Raw genomic sequence first — 19,114 nt, forward strand, 5'->3', positions numbered from 1 at the left:
GGACGATATTTAGATCCGCATATCCGTATAGTGGGAGTGACTGGGGCACCGAAACGCAGCCTCTAAATAACGCATTATCTGCTACGAAAGTCGTTCATTTCACGAATATTTTGTTATGATACGCTAGTGCTATTCCCCGTTGAGTCCGAAGTTACCTGTTATCATCATCCGGGGTCATTAGATTGACTTACTAACCTCTGACCTGGATGATGTCATCTCTGAGCGTCATGTGCACGCCGCGCGGCTTGTTTACCTGTAATTTGCTACTGCTAGTTTTTTGCAACATGGCTGAATATTTTTCCGATTCTGAGGTTGTGGATGACGACTTTGTTTATGATGGACGTCCTTACCGCTTTGAGTGAGGGTATAAAGATGAGGAGCTTGTTGAAAGGAGGATTCGGAGGCAGAGAGAGGAACAGCTGGCCAAAGAACAACAAACCCCTGCTCGTCTGCGAATAGATAACAGGCAGATAATGCATTATTTAGAGGATGCGCTGCGGTGCCCCAGTCACTCCCACTATATGGATATACGCTGAACTAATTATCGTCCAAACAACTCCAAATGACACCAAAGTTATATGGGTGAGTAAACAATCGTATTTTATGCCATAAATAAGGTTCAGGTTGTAAAAAACAGTAGTTCCCCTTTAAGGTGCCCAATAATGCGAGTGAATGGTAAAGTCGTGTGTTGGCGTTAGCTTTGCTCCCCGGATGGAATCCAGGTGTTTCTTGTTTACAATAGCAGCGCACGCATACGAATGATTTAAATTACTCATTCATGATTTTATTATTATATTACACGATTCCATGTGAATCATATTGCTATAGGGGCCCAACTATTTCACGGCAGGCGCAGCCTCATGATGGAAAGACGCATTGTGTGCATTGAGTGAAAGAACAGCTCTCAAGCTGTAATCAGACCTTTTCAAATAGGTGTGCTCTGGACAGGTACTCCTCAAGGCTGCAGAAAAAGAATGTGCTGGAAATTCAATTACCTGGTCATAAATTCTAAAAAAAAAAAAAAAAAAAAGACACCTACATCCCATCCTTCCGGTGGAAATCTATGAATTTATGAATAAGCCAATACTTTTCACATCAAAACGCTGAGTGGCGTTGAAAGACTAAAAGGCCAGTCTCAACACGCAGTGTGTGCACTGCAGGCTTCAGATTTCCATAATACGCTAGCGTAGGCTTGCCTCTGCACCTGGATAGGCTCCCAGGCCAGCTGTGATTTAACACATCCTGCTATAGGCCTATGTCTTAAAATAAGATTTCAGGTGAGAGAGAGAGAAAGAGAAAGTTTCCACTTTAGACTGATGAATTAACGGAGGGGGAAAAATAAATTCGGTCGGACTGAAATCCCTTCAGATTCATGCGGCATTCGGCTGATTTCACAAGCAGCATCACGCTACATTATCATCCGAAATTATCCTTTTTCACTTTCATGAGTTTCACCCCCTCTCAGCCCTCTCTCACCATGTCCTTCATACAGTCCCTAGACTAAATGATTGATGCTATAAACAAGGTCACTGACGTACTCTTTTCAATTTTAATTTTAAGTAGCTCAGCATACTTCCTGGATTTCTCCTGAAGTATTTAAGTGTGTGTGAAATCTCACCAACAACCTGCATAAAAATCCATCCTATTTCGCACAATTTCGCTCAACACACGTATAAAAATATTTGTTCTTAAGAAACACATTTTACCGCAGCTACTGCTTCAGATAATGCAAACCGCAGCCTTTCAACAGAATAAATCTTCACCACCTACAGCATTCTGCTAAACTGGAACTCAGCTTTAACCCCATTCCCCCTGCTGCTCATAGTATGCATGCACTTGAGATGGAAAAGTACCTGGGACACACATGAAAATTCATTTAAGAGCAGAAAAGCTCCAGTTGCAGTCTGGTTTCTGTAGGCAGGGAGAGGTAAAAAAGACATTCCATTGCCACAGGCCAGTTTCCACTTGGAAAGCCTGGGTTACCGCCCACTCTTCCCTCTGGTTGTGTAGCAGTTTCTGCACAGTTGTCGTCTTTAAGGAGCTCGGGAAAGACTCTGATAAGGTACAAGATGGCATGTCGGCAGCTGTATTTGAGGTCAATAGGACTGGTGGTAGTGCTGGTCCTTTTAGCCCTAAGCGGTAAGCTCAATTTCATATTTTTCTTTGACCTTTCATCTACTTTACTTTAGTTCGACATTTACAACGTCACATCTTATCTGCACATAATTGTGTCCATCCTCATCAGGTCTTGTACTAGGTTTTTGTTGTCGGTGTGAACAGCACTAGTAGTTCAAAAGATGAATAACTGCAAATAAGAATGCGTGAGAGACGATGGCTGTTCTCGGAAACTATTTCAATATAATGAAAAAAAACAGTTATTTTTCACAGTCTCCTTTTAGACACAAACCTTGACGAACATTTACAGAGGCAACTGATACTGAATGAAAACAGAAAGTTTTATGAGCTTTTCCCTTTTCTCTTTAAGTAGAATAGTTTTAAAAGCATAGCAAGTACTGTACTTGAACCTTTTTATTTTACCATTCCCTAGATTGAATGAAAAATCAACATACAAAGACTTTAAAGTCACTTTAAATGAAAAAATAATCTCAGGGATAAACATCGTGTCTGCATCTATTATTGTCAGTTACATTCTGAATCAACTTCAGTTAAAAGTCTGAATGCCATCACCGCAACATGAAAGCCACATAATTTGAATTCTTCTGCACTAAATTATAACTTCATTCCAAGGTTGTTCTGTAGAAAAGGGAAAACATAAACTGTGTATTGGATTATTTTTGCTACACTGCATCATAGCAAACTGCGGAGAATGTTTTTAAATCCAGCGGTGATCCACATGGCTCTACTTTAGGACCACTGTTTTTTAATCAGACACACAGTTTCACCGTTGTGCAGAGGATACCCTAATGTACACCGGCCAGGACTAACATTATGACCACCTGCCTAATATTGTGTAGGTCTCCCTCGAGTCTGTGTCTGGGTGCTACATGTCTAAGAAACATCCACATGAATGCCAGGGCCGAAAGTTTCCCAACAGAACACTGTATTGTCACAAGATGGTCGATGTTATTCATTTCTCCTGTCAGTGGTCAGATTTCTATGCCATCCAGTGGCATGAAATAACAAATAATTGCTGTATTTATAGTAATTAATAGTCTTTCTGCGCAGCTTCTTTTTATTTTAAAAAAATAGCATCCATGCTAGCAGCTCTGTGAAGCTCGTGCCTTTGCCTAAATACTAACATTAGCATGCCCGCATGTTAGTTTTCTGATGTTTAGTAGATTTAATTAACAATATTTTTAACATCCAACTTTAGCATGATTACATTTTCTAGGTGAAAGGTGTAATTGTGGACAATGGTTATGCCAGTAACAAACAAAGTCAGCCGATCAATCAGTCGATCACCAAAGCCAGAAACAAACATTTGTCTTCCTCAGAGAGAGGATATCTTTGTCATGGCATTTTCATAGCCACTGAGTTGCTTTTACTGCTATTATGAAGCGCATAAAGAATGTACTTATTAATGCACATATGGAGCTGGGAAAAAAAGAATGAGACTTGCAAAATGGAGAAGAATGACGCGCACTGTACAAAGTGAGGAGGCAAACATATGCAACCAATTTCCTCTGTTCCTTTCCATCTCTAACCACACAGTGAAAATGTTTTGTGCTGAAGCTTAACAAAGTCTATCCTCATATGGAGGAGATTTCTTTGCACTTTTATAGAATTCTAATAGAAATAGAGGCAGACCTTTGACGTAGCTGAGGTGCGTGAGACTTAGGTGCTCTGAGAGAACACTGCTCTGAGTCAGCTACAAGTATGAAAGGTCATATGACTAAACTACTTCGGAGCAGTAAAGTAAGAGATATCTTGGGAGTGCGCTTTGTACATGAACATTCTGTGTTCACGGTGCAGCACCCCTGCTCCAGTGTGACAGAGGAGCCGCAGGAGGAAGTCACAGTAGTAAATACATTTACATGCAAACTGGCCAGAGGCTAGTCTCCCCGGCCGAGAGCTGGCGAATTATCCTTTAACCATGGTTAACGCTTCACTTTGAGATTTTCATCAATAATCAAAACTGAGCATAAACTCATCCTCGAGAAGTGAAGCGTGTAAAACTAGAGAAGTTAATCAGGAAAAAAAAAGCTGGAGTGCAAACAGCATAATGAGGAACACATGCGTTTTTGAAGTAGTCTAGAGGTTTGATGAAATCTTCAAGTATAGGACTGGTCTAAAAATGCGTGGTTGATATACAACTTCAACCGTATGAATGAACAAAATACCCTCTATTTAAACTGATTATAAACCATGTGTGTGGCCGTTATATAAAGGAGTTACACCGATCAGCCACAACATTAAAACCACCGACAGGAGAAGTGAATAACATTGATCATGTTGTGACAATTCATTGTTCTGCTGGGAAACTTTTGGACCTGGCATTCATGTGGATGTTACTTAGACATGTACCACCCACCTAGACCAGACTGGGCACCCCCACCCCATAGCAATGACACTCCTTGATGGCAGCAGCCATCCCCAGCAGGATGCACACACAAAAACGGTTTAGGGACAACTCAAAAGAACTTGAAAAACGGCACAAGGTGTTGACCTGGCCTCCAAATTCACTAGATCCCAAACTGATCAAGTATCTGTGGGATGATCCACAGAGGACCCTCCCCTCAACCAATAGGACTCAAAGGTCCCCACTAACAACATTCTGTTGCCAGACACCACAGGACACCCTCAGAAGACTCATGTCCATTTTCTGATGAGTCACAACTGTTTTGGAGGCACAAAGGAGGCCTACAGAAGGTGGTCACCTCATTATGTCTCTGCTGACTTTCCTATACAGATGTATCCAGTGACGGCAGCTTGCACAAGATCTTAAGGAAAAGAGAAGGTAACATATTTACGGCCACATTTAACAGTGATCAGTTGCTGCTGGTTATAAAATAAACTGCAATCATTAGTGTTTCTTAAAAGTTAAACTTTTTGCCTCATTGTGCTTCCACCCAGCGGCTGAAGCTGGTACTACACCATCCAAGTCCTCTGTTGCGGTGCCTCCTTCCAAGGCTCAAGAGTTCCTGGCGAAGCTGAGGAGAACCAAGAGGAACCTGTGGGATCGCAGTAGACCAGACGTGCAGCAGTGGATCATGCAGTTCATGTACATGGGATATGATGAGCAGGTCAGTTCCTGGAGGGAGATGGACAAACACTGACTGTCTGCTAATGTGACAGAGATACTATAAGTCAGCGTGAAGATTTATCAGCTTCCTCAAAAGAAGAAAAATAAACCACACAAACTGTACAGGAACACAAAAGTCCAACAGCAGACTGAACGGTGTTCAGATTTTGAGCCAGTAAAAATTAGATTTCACATCTCCCTCGCGGTGAGGTTTACTTTTGTTATCTTTAAAGACACATATAGTCATTTAGTGTTGCTGGCTCACGCTGTTAGATCCGTCTTTACTTCCAAGGCTTAAGAGATCTTGGCAAAGCTAGGCAGAACCAAGAACAACATTTGGGACTGCAGCAGATAGCAGCATACGCTCCTGGACGACTGTCAGATAAACCTGATCAAACCACACCATGCAGTTCTGATTAAACCGACGGACTTTTTGAGTCATGAATCTGTCTCCAAAACCTTGATTTCTGCTCTTTTAGTTACTTTTTATTGAGAACAACTGGATATCCAGAGGCATTAAAATCTGACAGAAAGAGAAAGCACATTCAGAAAAAGCATAAATAAAAAAACTTGTACACAAAGAAATATGGCTATTTATATATATGTTTCAGATGTGTGGAGGACAAAGATGTGGAGTAGTCTGATGCGTAAAAGATGCTACTCAAAAGGCACATTTATGCTGTAAATGCTGTTATAGGACTGAATGAATAAGTACAGTTGTGGAACTGAATGCATGACAACATGAATTTCCTCTTTCATACAAATACGCTAGCAGAGCTAGATTCAGCTTTTTTTTTTTCCAGGTCAGTGACTGTCAGGTAGAATTCACAAGGGACAGTAAAGGATGGAAGGAACATATAGCGAGACCAAAAAAAAAAAAAAAAAAAAGCAGGAGTAGAGTGCACAAAATAACCTGCTACAGCCACTATTTTTGACAGCTGACAGCAAGTGTTTCAGCCAACTACAGCAGTATTCCTGCAACATCCTTCACGCATGACAACCCGTGTATGTGCCATTTTCTGTTGCTTCCTAAAAAGGCCAAAGCTGTCAAAGCATTGGCCTTTTCAACGTCTGCCTTTCGCGAATGTCTTATTGGCACAGCTGCGCATGCCGGCGGTGTCAGCAGACATCTCATCAGCCCGCCTTGCGAGTCCACAAGCTTGAGATTTGTGTCGAGTAACGAGTCATGTCTGTGGCGTGTTGTGTTGTTCCTCACCAGAGGCTGGAGACTGACCTGGCGTACTGGATGGATCACGCTCGCGCCAACGACCAGGGGCGTCAGCATCACTACGATGAAAACGCCCCCATCGCCCCGCGCGACGCCTCTTCTTACAGACACGGAGCTAATGTCAACTACGACTACTACTAGCTGTAGTCACACGCAAACACACACACACGTGCACGTTCAGGCTGTGCTTCTATCACTTCAGAAGACTTCACATTGAGTTACATTCATTTCCTGTAGACGTACCTTCATCTTAAACTAAACGTACCCTAACCTAAAATCAGATCTTCATACACAAACATAATAGCTTACATTACACTTGCGTTTTGTCACCAAAGGGAAGGTGGGTCTCCAAAATGCGACCGCGTAAACAGATTTATATCCCCCATACAAGTTTAAACACACACCGCTTCTACGAAGAGTCAAATAGTTTGTTGGCCTGAGTCAGAGGACACCTCCTGTGATAGTCCACCACAGGTACTCTTTTTATTTTTTAAACTTTCTTTTAACTAGTCATCCTTACATTACGGTGAAAAACAGACATAACACAAAAACTGCCCCCCTCCCCGAACAACCACAGCTAAGGCTTTCAGGCTGGTTGTATGAAATCGTGTTAAAAGGTTTGGCTCTGCTTTTGGTTGAAAATAAACACGTCTGTACTTCATTTGTCGCCTGCTTTTTTTTTTTTCCTGCAGAAAAATCATCTTAACTATCTATACCATACACAAAATATTGGAAATATTTTATTAAAATAGCATCTTCACCTCAAATCGATAATGCACATCCTGACACGAGACACCGCAACGTCTCGAAAAACCACATACTGATGTCGTAACAGTCTTTCTAGAAGATTTTGTCCACTGAGAAGAATACAAATCATCCAGTGGGGGAAACCAACTCAGGTGGCTCATCTCTAGAGACAAAAAGTTCGTGAAACGGATTAAATAATAACAAAGCACAGATGCACAGTCAGGCTGATTCTCACGGCTGCGATTTAAATAGCAAAAAAAAAAGCACAAATTCACAAAAAAGGTAGGCCGGCCTCTCTTGATTCAGGCTTGTCCATCAGTCACACGAGCTCCGGCAAGGACGCTTTTACCCACGATGCAGCTGCAGCTCCAACACAAAGGCAACGCCGTCTTTTTAGAGAGAGTTTTAGGACGAAGAGTCCCGGCCTCTCATCGAAGAAGGCGCCATGTCCGCGGGGTGCATTACTCAGCAGTGTGTTTCGAAGAGTGGCTCTTTAAGGACTCTTTCTGTTTCGTAGAATAATGTGCGGGGTGGAGACCCTGCTTCAGTTGTGTCTGGGTCTTCCTTTCTTCATACGGGCGGCTTTTGGTTTGGGGATGTATTGGTTGTTGGCCTGGTGCTCCAGTTCTCTACTGAAGTACTGAATAGTTTTGTTCAAGCCTTCCTCCAGGGGCACCTGCCAACACAAGGGACAACAACCACTGTATAAATACGTCAAAAAAATAAAGACACCAGCTATAATGTAAAGGTTGATATTGAATAAATGTGAGATTAGGTATTATTTACTTATCATTCTGTGGGATATATTATTGGATCTATCTATCTATCTATCTATCTATCTATCTGTCCATCTGTCCATCTGTCCGTCTGTCCGTCTGTCTGTCTGTCTGACTATCTATCTATCTATCTAGCTTTGTGATAGTCCAGGGTATACCCCGCCCAATGACAGCTGGGGAGCTGTCCTGCGACCCTCCAGAGGGACAAGTGGTTACAGAAAATGAACAAATGAGTGAATGAATATCTATCTATCTATCTATCTATCTATCTGTCTATCTATCTATCTATCTATGCAGCAAAATACAATAAAATATCAAAAACTCTTTCTGCCATAAGTAGCCCACATCATTAATGAGTCTAAGGAATAACACTTTACCTCTAACTATTGGATTACTGAAAGTGCGTCACAGTATTTATGTAAGAAGTCCAAGGTGTACAAATACAATCAACATGAGAGCCTTGAGCTCCTTATGGAAGGGCTTAATGACTCGTCTGCATCAGGGCGAGAGGTCGCCTAAATGAACGAATTCCTTTGATTATTAATGGACACGCACTGTTCTGCTCCTTCGTCGCATATAATGTAAATGGCAACCCACTCCGGAGGTGTTCCTTGGCGTAATATGCAATGGCTTTAAAGCAGCCCCAGAGGTGTTACACTGAATACTTATGCCATTTTTGCATTAATTATTTAAGCTCAAACGCGTATAAAAAGAACCAGACATCAGCTAAGATGTGATGAATAATTCACCGCTCGGACGTCAGCAAGTTTACGAAAATGTGCCATAATGTGAGATCTTTCGCACTTTTAAAAGCGTAGTTCAAATTAAAAGCTTATGAGCACATGCGTTAATTAGACATGGCAGATACTGTAATAGGTTATAGAGGAGCATATGGTGTATAAGCAACTGTAGCAGAGCGAAGACTGGGACATCATAGTTTGAACACTGAGACTTAAAAAAAATAAAATTTGCTGTAAATTGGCCTAGTCAGTAACTATCTTTATCACAATCTTTAATAACCAAATACAATCAGTTATAAACTGTGGGGGGAAAAAAACAAATGTCTGTATGATGTAGTATATTTGGGCCCAATTTAGTTCCTATAATTTTAAAAGTAATTTGTTGTAATAAACTAGAAAAAACAACATCTGACTAAAATGTGACACTCTGTGGTAACTAAGGCCCATTAAAAAAAAGTTGCAATATTTTTTTCATCCACATCTGTATAAAAATAGCAGCCTGACCTTGCAAGATAACATTTATATTAAATCTTAAGTCTCTGAGACTCTGACACCAAGTACAATAACATTCATCACGCACAAGTTACTTTCACAGTCAACAGTTGTCAACAAGAGCCTCTGAGTAACCTTAGCGACCGAACATTCAATATGTTTACGAGGCACGTGAACATTTTTGCATCAAACGTACCACCGGCTCCCAGCCGAGCATCATCTTGGCTTTTCGGATGTCGGGTCTTCTCCTCTGTGGGTCGTCCTGGGCCTCGGGAAGGAACTGAATCTGGCTTCGGCTCACTGTGTGTGTGTTCAGGAACAGATACAAGTGTACGGAGAGAGAGACAGACAGAGAGAGAAGGACAGACTGTTATTATTGTCCTTAGTCTTCCTTTGTTGCGTTGGATTTGTGTGGATTTGGTCGGCAGCTCTAGCAGATTTACAACAGGAGGTTGATGTGCATCCTTTCAACCAAGTAAGTATGTAATACGGTTATGGAGATTCCAGAGCGAGATCGCCAGTGTCACTGGGTTTCTTGTGTTTTTTGTTGCATGTTTCTGATGCTCATAGAGACTTATTTCAAAGAGAAAACAGATCAAGATCTCCCATCAAAGTTCCCTTATTGGTCAAGCAAAGCCATTTGTGTTTTCTGTATAAGTGAATCAAAGGATGTAAATGCGATGCATTCCTGTAGACAGTGTAGTGACTCTTATTATGTCTTTAAAGCCTATGAATCCTTTGTGTGACTACTTTCTCTACCAAGACATTGATCACACAGATAAACATCGCCTTAAAGAACCCCAGTGCAGCAATGTTTGAAGATGTATAGAAAAACTTTATGCATTATACTCATGTCACACATTATTATTTTTGTGTGGCATGACTTTACTACGTGTACATCGGACCAGACAAAACTGATAATGAGACAAATAAAATGGGAGATCGACACAGCGGTGCAGGTAAAAAAAAAAAAAAAACAGTGAGTGTGAAAAAATATGTTTGATTTTGATGTTATGTAACTGGAGGAAAAAAAAGAGGGAGGGTGGAGAAAGAGGGAGCGAGCACACACGCATCATTCTAACGCAATTCAGTGCAGTCCTGAGGTTTATCAGCTGTTTGCACATGGATGAAATGTGCAGCGAAATATCTGCAAGTGGAACAAGAAATAACCATGGAAACGAGATTAACCACACGAGACGGCCGGGGTCGTGAGTTTGTTCTGATGCACTGTGTGTGTTAATGCCTTACCGACGAGGCTTTTGATGAGACGGGCGAACTCCAATATTGTGTGTTCTTCTGGGTTTCCCTGCAAACACATTTCATTAACTTTCTTTGCCAATTACGCATAAAACGACTCAGCAGCTGCCTGTGCGGAATTTATTTTCCATTTCAATTTGTGAGACGCAGTCGGGTAGGACGTACTCACCAGATTGACAGGACTGCTGATGTTACTGTTCATCAACAAGACAAGACCGTTCACCAGATCACTGGGAAATCGATCAGAAACAAAAACACTCGTAAATGACTTTGACTTGGTTGTTGTAAAAGTAGCTCGCAAGCAAAAAAAATAAGTGTTCACCCCTGTTCTAAAGCATAAAGTCTGCAAAGAAGTTTAAAGGATTTCTTTATTTTTTTTGGTCATGCATACATTGTCATGTCAGAGGGGCTTTACATGACTCTGCAAGTCAACTAAGAGTTTAAATCCATTCTAGCAGCTTTGTGAGACGGTGCTTACAGCAGACACAGTGGTGCTCTGAGGTAAAGGCTTATGCTAACACACCAGACGTTTGATAATAAGTACTAAACACTTAATCTATCCGTAGATCTATGTCACTAGCATGGTTAAAAAATAATATATATATATATATATAAGTACATAACTTCATCTTGGTTACAAACTTCATAAATTACTGGTATACTGTATAAATATAATCTCGTGGACAAATCAAAATAGAGACAATCCCATTTGTCTCACACGGATACACACACAGAATCCATTAGTACAATTCTGTCAGTCTACATTAGACAGGCAACTGCAAACAGAGATAAGCCTGACCCCTCCACCTACCGCAGGTCGGGGAATGGTAGATGCGGCTTTAATATAAATTCTAATCTCCAAGGCGAGAATGGCCCAATTTCCACATCAGTTAGCTGTGCTTTCCTCCCTCAAATTTGCATTAATGCATTTACAGTATACGTGACATACGGAGACGTGTATTTCCATACCATTTACATCAATGAGCGGAGACCAGACAAGATGTTAGAAACACCTCTCAGTGTAACGCAACGCAACATCGCCATAAACATGAAGATGAAGTTGAAGTACCTCATTAAAACAGAACACTATAACATTATACAGCGATCAGGCATAACATTATGGGTCCTATGGGTCCTATGGGTTGAGAGGAGGGGCCTCTGTGGATCAGGCTTGTTCCAACGCATCCCACAGATCCCTGATCAGTTTGGGATCTAGGGAATTTGGCGGCCAGGTCAACACCTTGTGCTGTTTTTTACGTTTTTTCAGGTTCTTCCTAAACCGTTTGTGCGCGTGTGTCTGTGTCAAGGCTGCTGCCATCAAGGAGTGTCATTGTTATATGGTTGATCGGTGTAATCATGATTACGCATTCATCACAAGTATTTTGTGCTGGTACCTTTAACCCTACAAGGTGAGCTACAAGTAGGCTGGACTGGGCTTTTATCCGACAAAAGAACGTCCAGCTGTTTTTGCTGTTATTGTCGTCAAAGAACTTTTGATGGAAACACGCGTGCATTTCCATTATATTTTCCCAATTGTTTGGAAGTGCTGTTACATTTTGCACAATGTGAAGAAAAATTGACTGGTGCCCAACCGACCATCCAGCTGTGCTGAATCCGCAAAATACTGACGAACAGTAGTTTCACCTTGTTTGTCAAAAGGCACCAAATACAAGCTGCCATACCACCACACTAAAAAGAAACACTTCTCAAGTCACACTTTTCTGCTGCATCGTGTTTTCCGCACCGTTTTACCCCATTATATTATTTTTTTACTACTCATTTTCAATTGTGTGTACAGCAAATGATTTGTGTTCCAGATTACTATCTAAGTGATACATCAGCGGTTTCAATAAAGCAAGCGTTTTAATTTTATCAGTATTTGCAGTTTTGTTTTTTAACCTTAGACACGTTTTTTTTATATATATCAGTTTACCAGGTGATCTTAAATAAAGGGGAACCCACATAAAGAGGCTGTTACACATTATTAAACAGTTCTCAGGCCATAAAGGCAGGCAGAAAGATAAAAGTGTGAAGTTGTGTAATATCTTGCAAGAGGCATGAAAACCACTAATATTTCACAAGAACTGAAGAGACATCATTAAACTGGGAAAAGATTTGTGAGCAATTCAGGGCAGAGACAAATTCGATCAGATAAAGGCTTATTAAGAAAAGTTTCCAGACAAATTAATAGAAGAGACTACTGTGAAACACATTTGAAACTGCTGGTGTCTCTGGGGCTCCAAGAATCTCTCCACAGTCTGCGGCAGTTCTGACCAAAGTTCACAAAGAGTGTGGGGTTCGCACCGGATGAGAAATACATGACTGCACTAATTTTCAAACTGTTTTGGTTTGCTCAGCAGTGCGTATAACGCCACACTGGATGGCCCAGAAGAAAAGGGAACTTGGAAGGTTGGTAAGTGACCTCCACCTTCTAACGAGACTGCATAGCTGGTAAGGTGTGATGATCCGAGTCGGACCCCGTTGTTGCCAAAATGACCAAGATATGTGGAGATCCTGATTAAAGACTTTCTGCCTTGGTATTAAAAGATTTGGGTCTCTCAGAATTAAACTACTGTGAGGCAGTACAATGCGACCTCCCGTGATGAACAAAACATCACCGACTCCTCCGCTTCTCTGGGAATATATGGAAAGGAAGTCTCATGCTGTTGCCTCCGTCATACCCTGACCTCGATGACCTTAAAAGGAAGATATGTGAATGTGGGTGGGAGAGCACTTTCAAGCAGCAGCTCCGGGAGGCAATCATGTCATCCTCAAAAAAAAAAAAGTTGTTAAAAATAATCTCCACCTGCATCCTCAACATGCTCGCTGTCACAAACCGGGCCAAACTCACACATATAACCAACAATGGGCAAAGAAGAAGGACTCGCTTTAATGCACCCGTAGTCACAGCAGCACTTAAAAGGGTGAACCGCTGAGGAGCCACGTTTTTCATTTTATGATGATACCCGTCTATAACTGTTATATGTAGTCATGGTGTACGTCACGTATCCCTTATTTTCATGTCAGAGATGAGTAGAGGGGATGTCTGTCATTTTTTATGTACCGCTTTCCTGTAAATGTGTTTCTCTGCTTGCTACTATCAATATATTTTGATTGTAATAGCATCCTCATTGTAATATAACTATATTACAATCCCTAATCGTGCTGATCATTTAGGAAAAAGTGAACACCGCTAGAATTTCAACAAAAGCAGTTGTTTTTTCTCTCTACTTTACACAGCGGGACTAAGATACCTCATATCTATGACAGAAACTACAGTATCTTAGGCTAAGATTCAACAATTAAGGTTCCATATTGCCCCTGGCAGCACTTCAATGTTACTTCATTAACAAAACTGCCAAAGTATAATCATAGTATCAGAGACCTTAAAGGGGAACTACTGTTTTTTACAACCTGGACCTTATTTCTGGCATAAAATACAATCATTTACTCACCCATATAAATTTTGTGTCATTTGCACTCGTTCAGGAGCTAATTAGATCAGCGTATATCCATATAGCGGGAGTGACTGGGGCACCAAGACGTAGTCTCTAAATAATGCATGATGTCATCTCTGAGCGTCGCGTGCACCCGCGACGGTCGGCTTGTTTACCTGTAATTTGCTACTGCTAGTTTTTTGCAACATGGTTGAATATTTTTCTGATTTTGAGGTTGTGGACGAACCATGGCAGTAGCAAATTACAGGTAAACAAGCTGACCATCGCTGGTGCGTGTGGCGCTCAGAGATGACATCATCCAGGTCAGAAGACATCATCTGGGGTCTGTAGACTGACTTAACAGGTAACTCTGGACTCAATGGGGTATAGCACTAGTGTATCATAACAAAATATTAGCGAAAAGAACGAGTTTCGCGGCAGATAATGCGTTATTTAGAGGCTGCGTCTCGGTGCCCCAGTCACTCCCACTATATGGATATACACTGATCTAATTACCTCCAGAATGAGTGCAAATTACACAAAATTTATACGGGTGATTAAATGATCGTATTTTATGCCCGAAATAAGGTCCAGGTTGTAAAAAACAGTAGTTTCCCTTTAATGCTGCACAACTAAGTGCAGATGTGCAGGTCTTATGCGATGAGCAAATAATATATACTGGTGAAACGTGGACACTTGAGTCTCAACGTAAGGAGACACGATGCTTTTCATATGCGCTGCCTTCTCTGTATGTCTTATAAAGAGAACCCAAGTGATCCAACGGCCTCAAGGAAGTTCAGATAACTTCTACTAACAGAAAACACACCAAGTTTATTAGGCACCTCAAGCTAAAACCGATGCATAGTAACAGGCCTGTGATGTGTTGGTGTTCATTAATCTGTTACTCCTTCTAGTTCATTTAATATTCATTCGATCATTTATAAATTATGGTGCAATTCTTTATTAATTTTTATCATATTGGTTCATTTTAATCACTACCTTTCATTTATTTAAAAGAAGACTGAAAGCTTGTGGTCATTCCAATTACTACACCAGATTACTTTAATAACTGTCGTAATTAATACTTACATAAACATATTATATACGTATAGTAAATTTGTTTTCACTTTGATAATCAAGTGTTTGTTTCAGTTGATCAGCTGAAACAAAAAAACGATGCCAATTACGCCAAAATGAAAAATGTAATGCATGAATGAATACTGTTCGTGGGCACTGCATGCTGTCTAATTCCATTTAAGTCATTACAACTGAAGAAGAAGAAGACGTAGAAGACTTCTGAACATGATCCTACGAGAATATGGAGCTATGGCTTTAGAAGGGAAGCTTTATACCTGTGGTTTGTAGTGACTACAAAGGACATTTAAGTGAGTTTAATCAGTTCATTTGAGACTTAAGTTAGAATTTTAGTTAGAAAAGAAAGACTTTAGTTCACATAAAGACTGTTTGGGTTTAGACAACATTAAGCCATTGAGGGCGGCAGGTAAAAGCTTTCATGAGATGAGATAGGAGAGCATCAAATGCTCTGTCTCTGATGTCTCCTCAAACTGATGAAATTAATCTCATTTACACATACACGCAGACTGATAAAACTCTTTGAACATCCAGCATGCTCATATTTCTAACATACTTGGCCTCAGAACACGGTTAATGGAAAGAAAAACCTCAATATCTCATCTTGGCTATAATACTAATTTAATCCATTAAAACACACGAATTAAAGCATGCACTGATTCTACAAGGAGCCTATGTCGTAGCGTACATAGTGGGCTTATGCTGGTGTGTCTGCATCACGTCAACCAATTCCTTCTTAATGATCTGGTTTCCAAGCCACTGTATAGAGACAACCAAATTCCTTGTTAATGATCCTGCGCAGCTAACAATGACAAGTGAATCTGAGCAGATTATGCTGGAATTAGGCCTAATTAATGCTGGACAACAGCTTCTGAAATGACTACAACATGGAGAAAAAAAACAAAAAAACAACATGGACCAAACAAATCAACAGAAGATTTGGTTCTTGTTGATTATTTGCTCAAACCCCAACATGACCTGGTCCCTTTAGCTGTCAATAACGCATCGGAAGACATACGGCCTTAACACTGCAAGTGCAATATAATGGCATGATATGAACTGTTATCGATTACATAATGTAAGTCATGATTTTGTATTGATCACCATCACCATGTGGAATCATTAAAGGTGCATCTCATCTTAATTTCATGGTGAATGTTCAGTTATATCTTGTTGCATAAATGGTGGTAGACAACTAGTGTTTACTGCAGCAAAACTATATACTGGGCACTGAAATAATGCATTTCAGAGGCAGAATAAAATGGGTTTGACAGAGCTTACCTTACATACTGAAAGGCTCGTGTTTGGGAACCGGTACCATACACCTAGGAGAAAAAAAGCAACTGATTATTCTTTCTGCAAGATAAAATCTAAACAATATCAGACTCATCAGAGAATGGACATGGGCCTTCTGAGGGTGTCCTGTGGTGTCTGGCAACAGGATGTTGTTAGTGAGGGCCTTTGGGTTCTATGGGTCTAGGGGAGGGGCCTCTGTGGATCATCCCACAGATACTTGATGAGTTTGGGAGTCAGGTCAACACCTTGTACTGTTTTTCATGTTTCTTGAGTTGTTCCTAAATCGTTTTTGTTTATGTGCCTGTGTCAGGCTGCATCCTGCTGGGGATGACTGTTGCCATCAAGGAGTGTCATTGCTATGGGGTGGGAGTGTCTGGTCTGGTCTAGGTGGGTGCTACATGTCTAAGTAACAACCACATGACGCCAGGTCCACAAGTTTCCCAGTAGAACATTGTATTGTCACAAGATGGTCAATGTTATTCACTTCTCCTGTCAGTGGTTTTAATGTTGTGGCTGATCGGTGTATATCAAGCAGTCATATAATGCCTTGGGTTAAGACCAAATAATCTTATCCTCAATCAAATACTATTTAAGCGTGTTTAAAATATGTATGTGTGACCTTCAGTTAAACGTGTGTTTTCCTGTAGAGGGGGTTTTTCATACTATCTAATGTACAGTGTAACAGAAACAAATCTCATCAGTCTTCATCACACTGGCTCATCCACTAAATACATACAGTGAGAGCTTCTCCTTGCAGAGCCTGGAGGATGAAGTTACTGACAACCCGTCCATCGTTCATGTGCATTCGGGAGCCAAACGTGTTGAAGATTCTTGCCACTCTCACCTCTACTCCTTCCTGTAAGTACAGAAGAAAGAGGGTGAGTCATTTAAAAATTCCATCCATTCTGTGGCCATCTTCCATCATACCGTTGCTATACTTTAAAGTATTCTCTTCACATCTTTTTGTAAAAAAAATCTAGCAGTTCATACACCATTTTGATTACTCTTTGATTAGGATTTAGGCGAATGTAACATTATTCCTATAAAAACATTTGCAGCGTGAATCCTTAAATTAACTTGTACAAGCATAGAAATCAGTTGGTGCCTGAATATTGATGCAATATTCTTGCAATAGTTTTACTCTCAAACTCGCATCCCACAAATCCTATCTTAGAATTGGACATTTGTTTCTTCAACTCAGCAAAACAGACACACAAGTGGCAAGCTGAGCCATTTACATTAAACCAGATTATTTTTCTTTCTCCTGTTTCTGAGCCGAACTATTGGCCACATTAACAAATTAATTTCCCTGACCCAATGACTATATTTCAGTAGCTTATTATACACTCTGAACTGGAAGCTGTCCTTGCGCTACAGCTATACAGTCTCCATTCATTACGTTTAGATTTATGCAGCGTTTTGCTTCACAGCTTCTCAAAACACTGATCTTCAACTTTCAGTCTCTCTGGTTTAACTTTTTTTGCAAACTTTTTTTGGTTTAAGTCTCCAAGTCCCTACAGACATGTACAGTATGTATGTTAACTTTGCCAAAAAAAAAAAAAAAACCTTATTTGATTTCTGGGACACATTATAACAAACTACATCTTTGCAAATTGTAGCCTTTAATTTTGTGTTATGGCATGGCCATTAACTCTTGACAGTATTTTCTCTTGATGGGAAGCAGAATCAACTGTATTACAGTACGCAGGAGTTTATCGGAAGCAAATAAATGTGACCCCTGTTGCCAAAGAAGCAATAAGATAATACCCGGTACATACACACTCAATCTCACTTGTCAATACAAAATAGGCCAACTACATCATATATAATATATATATATATGAAGTATACTCTCAACTGATCCCAACGATGCAGAAAACTCTCCCCTTTCAAAACCCTGACCTTAAGTCAGTCTCATGCATCAATACATACTACTTCAGATGCCATGTGGTCATGAATAAAAACATGAAAATTATGCAGATTGTTCTCTTGAAAATGTGGAACATGAAATTCAATGGACATAACCCACAAATGTATTCAGTATGGTGAAAAAGCAAGGACACAATGAGGACAATATGATGAAGAGGTCTCGGAAGGAGTGTGCGTGCATGCACTGGCTTGTTAACAGTGGCATGCACAGGTATACTAAAGCAAACGCACACTTACAGTATAACCGTGGCTTTTTCTTCGGTCAGTATAAACTCATGTCCTCAACTAACAGGTTAATATAAACAATATGAAACAGGAAGACTGTATACAGTATTATTATTAGTGATCGGCTTGTGAGCCTCATGCATCAAACTTTACTCTGCAGCTCATGTGACGGAAAAAAGTGATAATGCAGCCATATGTATAATTCTCAAAATACTCAATACAACTACATTAATTATACATATGGAACAACAAACATGGCCACCTGGCAAAATTGCTGTTAGACTTCTAAATATTTAATTAAAACAAATTATAAGTATACACACTTTCCTGCATTAATAGCACGTACATTTGGACTTTTTGTCTGTAACCAATCACTGATTGTTCAGTAATTCCAGAGCCTCATGCAAGCTCACACATAGCGCACAAACAATATGAATCGATCAGCCTCTCGCCTCACAAAGATGGCACGGGATAGAAAATTGGGTGACTCTTTTAATTCTGCCTCTCTGATCTGGCGCTTTGTGTTAAATAAGCAACCTAACCCACTCCCCCCGTTTAAACTGTATTCAAACCACGTAGCCAAAATTGCAGTATTTATGTCGTTTCACACTAAAAGTGTCTCTCCTCTTGATGATGTTCTGTCGGAATGGCTCTCATGGAAAGATATAGCCTTTGGGTATATTCAAAACATG

At 40.4% G+C, this 19,114-nt stretch overlaps 2 protein-coding genes across 4 annotated transcripts in view; one reads left to right on the forward strand and one right to left on the reverse strand.

Annotated features, from left to right (window-relative positions):
• Positions 1 to 1,410: 1,410 nt before the first annotated feature.
• On the forward strand, positions 1,411 to 7,092 carry ecrg4a (ECRG4 augurin precursor a). The gene is made up of 4 exons (XM_084544324.1): positions 1,411 to 2,139; positions 4,871 to 4,918; positions 5,035 to 5,204; positions 6,423 to 7,092. Exons 1-4 carry the CDS (start codon positions 2,070 to 2,072, stop codon positions 6,570 to 6,572), a joined length of 438 nt encoding a protein of 145 aa, XP_084400450.1. The 5' UTR covers positions 1,411 to 2,069; the 3' UTR covers positions 6,573 to 7,092.
• A 143-nt stretch (positions 7,093 to 7,235) lies between these two features.
• Positions 7,236 to 19,114, reverse strand: part of uxs1 (UDP-glucuronate decarboxylase 1) — a 37,440-nt gene continuing 25,561 nt past the window's right edge. For 2 of the 3 annotated variants that reach the window (XM_084544321.1, XM_084544319.1), the window contains exons 10-15: positions 17,005 to 17,124; positions 16,254 to 16,297; positions 10,613 to 10,673; positions 10,435 to 10,492; positions 9,383 to 9,486; positions 7,236 to 7,854 (exon numbers count right to left, since the gene is read on the reverse strand). In XM_084544321.1, the coding sequence (XP_084400447.1) occupies positions 7,723 to 7,854; positions 9,383 to 9,486; positions 10,435 to 10,492; positions 10,613 to 10,673; positions 16,254 to 16,297; positions 17,005 to 17,124 (519 nt within the window). In that variant the 3' untranslated portion in view covers positions 7,236 to 7,722. The remainder of the gene's footprint in view (positions 7,855 to 9,382; positions 9,487 to 10,434; positions 10,493 to 10,612; positions 10,674 to 16,253; positions 16,298 to 17,004; positions 17,125 to 19,114) is intronic. The other variant, XM_084544320.1, reaches the window with a different exon arrangement.

Source organism: Chelon labrosus (genome assembly GCF_963514085.1).
Source record: "Chelon labrosus genome assembly, chromosome: 5".
In the NCBI taxonomy this organism is placed as follows: Eukaryota; Metazoa; Chordata; class Actinopteri; order Mugiliformes; family Mugilidae; genus Chelon; species Chelon labrosus.

Coding starts and splice junctions, on each gene's coding strand:
- ecrg4a (XM_084544324.1), top strand. CDS start 2,070: ATGGCATGTCGGCAGCTGTATTTGAGGTCAATAGGACTGGTGGTAGTG. Junction 4,919..5,034: donor GATCTTAAGGAAAAGAGAAG/GTAACATATTTA, acceptor GCTTCCACCCAG/CGGCTGAAGCTGGTACTACA. Junction 5,205..6,422: donor ACATGGGATATGATGAGCAG/GTCAGTTCCTGG, acceptor GTTCCTCACCAG/AGGCTGGAGACTGACCTGGC.